At 46.8% G+C, this 6,147-nt stretch overlaps 1 protein-coding gene across 1 annotated transcript in view; it reads right to left on the reverse strand.

Annotated features, from left to right (window-relative positions):
- Positions 1–2,320: 2,320 nt before the first annotated feature.
- LOC116400868 (zinc finger protein 436-like) overlaps positions 2,321–6,147 on the reverse strand; it is a 9,244-nt gene continuing 5,417 nt past the window's right edge. Inside the window, exons 2-6 of the mRNA XM_031878963.1 lie at positions 5,965–6,079; positions 5,700–5,815; positions 5,372–5,613; positions 4,848–4,936; positions 2,321–4,156 (exon numbers count right to left, since the gene is read on the reverse strand). Coding sequence (XP_031734823.1) covers positions 2,887–4,156; positions 4,848–4,936; positions 5,372–5,613; positions 5,700–5,815; positions 5,965–6,079 — 1,832 coding nt within the window. The 3' untranslated portion in view covers positions 2,321–2,886. The remainder of the gene's footprint in view (positions 4,157–4,847; positions 4,937–5,371; positions 5,614–5,699; positions 5,816–5,964; positions 6,080–6,147) is intronic.

Below are 6,147 nucleotides of genomic sequence, written 5' to 3' on the forward strand. Positions count from 1 at the left end.
TCTCCTCTTTTTCTAAACATCCTCCTCTTACAGACCTCCATATTCAGAAATATGGCCTTTGCCGATTTTTCCCTCGATCGACCCAACCTCTCCTCCAACTCCTCCCTCCCTTTCCCAGAATGCTACAGGTCAAAAATTAGCATGTCAATCTTGACAACCTTCTCCGTCACCAACGTCCTCATGCTCCTCCCTCTCTGCGCCCTCGTCCTCCACCTGGGCTACCAGCGACGGAAGAAGCAGCGCTCCGGCTCCACGGCAGCCGCAACGACCGGTCACTCCGATGTCTTCACCTTACACCTGGTCACCATGGAGATGATCTCAATCTTGGGGTCTTCCTTCTTCTTGGCCGGCGTGTACGCTGATCACCCATTGTTGTTAGACTGTGGCCGAAAGATGTTCGAAGCCCCCTGGTGTGTCAAAATACACTTCCACGCCCTGACCTGTGTGGAGCGCTACCTGGCCGTTGTTCACCCCGTCACTTACCTGGGTCTGAAGAACAAAGGTGGCGTCAGGATCAGGAATATCAGCATAGGCTGTGTTTGGCTGCTGTGCGTCTTAAGCTTATTAGCGGCTATAGGCGACAACTTTATCCTGTATTTCGGCTCTGTGGGTCTTGCCTTAATCGTCGTCGGTTTTTGCAGCCTCTCCGTTCTCTGCGCTCTGAGGCGCCCAGGGGAGGCGGGCAGGGACGGGGAACGGGTCAACAAAATGAAGCGGAGAGCTTTCCGCACCATAACGGGAGTGCTGTTCTGGGCTTAGGAGGGATGCTGGTTTGTGATGCTCTTGATGCCTCACTGCTGCTGAGCAGAAGTTTTGGGTGTATGTTGATGATGTCCGCACTGTGGTTCTCGTTGCCCAGCAGTCTGGTGTTACCTCTGCTGTTCCTGCACAGGAGAGGAAAACTACCAGGTTGTAAACACTGAATCAGGTTTAAGATCGTACTATATTAAGGTATCATGAATCAGCCCTAACTATAAACCTGAACCAGTCCTAACTATAAACCTGAACCAGTCCTAACTATAAACCTGAACCAGCCCTAACTATAAACCTGAACCTAACTCTCCTGAGTCAGTCCTAATTATGTTTTCAGCAGGGCTCGGTATTGTTGTACGTGTGTTGTACAGTAGTAAGTAGCAAGTTAAAGATGGTTTTATTGGGTGTTCAATGTGGTTACTAGTGTCTAAAGTTAGGTCTCCCACCGTGTATGGCTGCTGAGATGTTAGGTCATATAAACATTGTTACATTTGGTTCAATAAATAAACAGCTGTACAAAGTGCATTGAATTGTTGTTTATTGATAAACAGCATATTGCTACACTCTTTGACAAATAACAAACAATACACTACGAATACATTGTCATCATCTTTCTGTTTGATGAAATGGATCTGATACTTATTCTAATTACAGTTTGCTTTTTGGAGCTTTTTTAAACGTATTTGTGTGTCAACTGATGATATTCAAATGGTGCTGCTGTCATGGGACCTCACCTCCCAGTGATGCAATCATGTGAAAAATATATTTGCATGTTGTAATGTACCGTAAAGAAATCATTAAACATGATTTGCATAAAAACAATTGACACCAGTCCTGCTCTCACCAGTTCATAGAACACCATCATCACAGATTATTCATTGTATTAATATTACTGCTGGGCAAGTTAACGCGTTATTTTCGCGTTAACGCATTCATTAATTAACGCCGCCAATTATTTTATCGCGCGTTAATGCATTTTTTATTTTATTTTTTTTTTATTGAAAGACAAGATACAATACATAGACATAACAAGAGGATGACAAGAACAGTGGGATAAAAGCCAGCAAACATCCTATAGTCAGTTGGAGATATAATGTCCCTTCAGGGTTGCCGTAGAGAAAAGGCGACTTCCGCTTCTGGTCGAGGGGGGACAGAAATAAAGAGAGAAGCTGCACCAGCTGTTGCTCTCCCTGGAGACTACTGGACATCGCTGCGGTAAAGTCAGCAGACACTCAGATCTCCGTGGCCAACTCAGCAGACACTTACATGTTAGTGCACCATATGCTGAAATTCACGGTAAACGCATTTAAACGGCACAGATCGGGAGCGAGCGAAGGACTTTGAAAGTTAGCGGAAAGATTAACGTGAGACAACATCCGGTTTTCAGAATAAGATGCCAACAAAGTATGAATTATATTCACATTAAGTATAAAACATGCTACCTGCATCTCGTGAACCAAATGTTATTGCCCTTTTGTTCATATAGCAGTACTTTTAAAATAAAAGTGCGCAATACACTACTTTTGAATTCATTATTGAACTTTGCCATAACAATGACATTAATCGCAAAAAATCCATGCGATTAATCGCGATTAAATATTTTAATCGTTGCCCAGCACTAATTTATATATATAAACTGTTGGTTTGAAAAAGATGAATCATTTGACTCCAGTAGAAGCTGAGAACTGGTCGTCTCAAACACAATAAAACCCTCACAAGTAAGTTTATCACAACATGTGACCAACAAGCAGAACATCAGTCTGTTTGTGGAGCAGCCGTCAGGTAACGGTAGTGATGTCATACGAAAATGATCATCATTTGTCCAAAACTCAATAAGACGGGGAACAATGTAAACATGAACATGAGCCTTTTATTTCCCGTCGTTGTGAACATGCTGTGGTTTAGTACAACCTCACCGAGCTGACTGGAGTACTTCAGTATTACTTACTACTTCTAAATCAAATACACTACAGTTCACGTCACCATCCAACACCTCAAAACTGAGATTGTACAGATGTTCACAGCGTTACATGCAACTTTACACAAAAAAAAACCGATTCATATCAATAAGAAATAAACACAAATATTCACAGTATCACAGAATGTAAAAATGAATTCGGTCCATTGTCAGTGTCACGTCGCCGCTTCGCCCACCGGGTGGCTCTTCATGTGGGTCTTCAGACAGTGGCTCTGGGTGAAGGCCTTGTCACAGAGCAAACACTTGTAGGGTCTCTCCCCGTTGTGGGTCCTCATGTGGACCGTCAGGTACGACTTCCGGGCGCACGCTTTACCGCAGATCCCGCAGATGAACGGCTTGAGGCCCGAGTGGATCGTCACGTGGTTGTCCAGGTTGATCTTGCGTTTGAAGGACCAGCCGCAGTCGGGGCAGCGGTACGGTGTCTCCCCCGTGTGGACCCGCATGTGGATCGTCAGGGGCCCCTTGGTGGTGAACCCCCGGCCGCACTCGCCACAGTGGTACGGCTTCTCGTCGCTGTGCGTCCTCAGGTGGATCTGCAGCTGCTTGCTCGTCAGGAACATCTTGCAGCAGACGTCGCAGAGGTGCGAGCGCTCTCGGTCCGCGTGGATCTTCTCGTGCTGCCTCAGCGTGCCGGGCAGCTTGAAACGCCGCCCGCAGATCTGACAGCTGTGGGGTCTCTCCCCAGAGTGGGTCATCTTGTGGCGGGTCAGGGACCTGTAGTCGCTGAGAGATTTGCCGCACACGCCGCAGAGGTGCGTCTTCTTGGCGGCACAAGTCCCGCGGCGAGCGTTAAACTGTTCCTTCAGCGCGAGCGCTTTGCGGCGAGCGCGACGTTTGTTCGGTTTGCCCGCATCGCGGGGTTTCTGGTGATCCTCCGAGGACACCTTCGACGCGTCGCGGCAAACGTCACACTCGTACGGTTTCTCCACGCGCTCGCCGAGGCCACCGAGAACACCGAGGAAAGACTCCCCGCACGAGTGACAGTCGTTGGTTCGGTGGCGGCTCTGAAGGTGATCCCTCAGCGCATCGCCGGACTCAGAGAGCTCTCCGCACGCCCCGCAGAGACGTCCCGGGTCGTCCGCGTGACTCCAGGCGTGTTTGACGAATGCCACCTGCGATCCGTGCGGCGCTCCGCAGACTCTGCAGGACAGAACGTCTCCGCTCTCGGTCTTCTGTTTCCTCGACGTCTCCGACTGCAGCTCGGAGTCGATTTCTTTCGGCTTGCCGTCGCTCTCCTCTGGTTTCCGATCGTCTTCTTCTCTCTCTTCTTCCTTTTCAACACCACCGTGTCCTGTACTCTCGGCTCGCTCTGATGTCCCACCTTCATCATCATCATCAGCAGCTTCCTCTGTTTCCATGTCTTGATGTTGTGATGTTGAGCCGATGGACACTTCTTCTCCGCGACCTTCGACCTCCTGAACAGGGCTGCCGAAGGAACAAGGAGCAAAGATTAAGAAGCGAGGAGTTTAAAGTCTGACTTAGAAAATGTCGGGAATACTCCTTATTTTAGCCAGGTTAGGTCCCAATGCGTCATCACGCAACAGTTCGTATACCTTTAGAAAAGTTACTCCTCATTTTTCGTGCGGTTTCTTACTAAAGTCCAGCAACACGTGTCGACTACATGCTCTTTACATGCAAACATTATTATCAAAATAAAGTTCCTTCTTCACATGAAACTCAGTTAGATTTAGAAAACGATGGAGAAACACTTCATGGACTGTGGTTGTTATGTTCAGGTCATGTTAGTCACCATCAACGTTTGACGTGTTTTCAGTGCGTCTCTTCTCTTAACTACTCGCAAAAAAATAGTCGACTGCTTTTTGCACCCAAATACAACGATTTACTATCATCAAAAATGTCTCGAATAAACGATCAGCAGCGATCTGATTGGACGAAAACCCAGCAGATGTTTGACTGCAGGAATAAATGGAGGCACTTCCACTGCTTTCAATACGCATTATTAACGTCGACACTTGTTATGCAGCGACTGATGCTGGGAATGTTTTTTTATTCATGTTAAGGAAAAAAACTAAATTCAGGCTTCAGGCGACACCGATGGTTGAAAACCCGTCGTGTCGCTCAGCGTGTTTCATTCTTTACCGTCACGTTTCTTTACCTCGTCTGAAGTCTGACTTCATCACTCGTCTGCAGAGACCCATCAGCGGCGTTCGTCTGTGGAGGATTCGTCTCTTCTTCCTTTTTTGTCTAGAATTGAAATAAAAGTGAAGCGAACTTTTCAAACATTCCAACTCAAGAAGATGAATCTGTTTCTTCACCGTCTGAACCCCAAAAAAAGCGTGTTTTCATTAAACAAATCACGAAAACTACACCGTTCATCTCAGCCAGAATCTGTAAAAAAACAACATTATCGTCAGGTATTCCTCTTTCCAACGGTCCCTGAACACATCATGTGTGACGAACACTTTAGTCAGAAAAAGCAGCCGAAACGAAGCTTAAAATCATGATATTTCATCAAAAACATTTTATTCTTCATGTTCTCATTTAAAATCTCTCCACTAATAAAGCGTTCACTTTAACCAGATTGTGTAAAAACTAGTGCTGGGCAACGATTACAATTTTTAATCGCAATTAAATGGCATGAGGAGCAGAAGGAACGTTGTGGTTCCGAGGGTTCTATACCTTGAGTCGGATGTAGAGCGTGGACTTCCCTCCCGTGCAGCCGACGTTCCGCTGGATCTCCTCCGCCGTCAGCGTCTTCACCCTCAGAGGCTTCAACCGTCGTCTCGTATCCGACGTCAAGACGTCGAAGCGTCCGTCGTCTCCGGACAGCTGAGGGAAGCTGGACCTGAGCAGGTCCACGAAGTCCGCCTCCTCCAGGCCTCGAGGACACCTCAGCCTCAGCATCGGACATTTCTTCAGAACTGAGGGAGGAGAGAGCGAGACGAGGACGTGAGGACACTTTGAAACGGTGTGAAACCGTCCGACCAGGAAACGCTTTTAGTCGTACCGTTGTTTGAGAGCACGTCGGTCCGAGAGTCCTCCAGGATCCGGATCCTGAGGTCCACGTGGTTCTGTGTCTCACTGATCTGAGGTCTGCCAGGCTTCCTCTTTTTATGCTGACATCTATATATATATATATATGTATATATATATTATATATTATATACTAATACATTATACTACATTGTTGATCATTTCTCTGGCGATATTACAAAAGGTAAGACATAAATAAATGTGTTTTCTTTGTGGAGATAAAGTGAACATGAAGGAACCTTGATGGAGTTTCCTCTGCTGAGTCCTTTAGCTTCTCTGGTTGCTCTTCTTCTTCCTCCACTTCATCTTCCTCGTCTTCCTCAACAGGCCCGAGGCTCCTGCTGCGCCGCACATCTGGACAGAAGTTTATATTTGTGGGTTGTTACAAGCAGGAGAGAGAGAGAGAGAGAGAGAGAGAGAGA

This window comes from Anarrhichthys ocellatus, unplaced genomic scaffold (genome assembly GCF_004355925.1).
Source record: "Anarrhichthys ocellatus isolate YVR2014 unplaced genomic scaffold, GSC_Weel_1.0 scaffold213, whole genome shotgun sequence".
NCBI classification, from domain to species: domain Eukaryota; kingdom Metazoa; phylum Chordata; class Actinopteri; order Perciformes; family Anarhichadidae; genus Anarrhichthys; species Anarrhichthys ocellatus.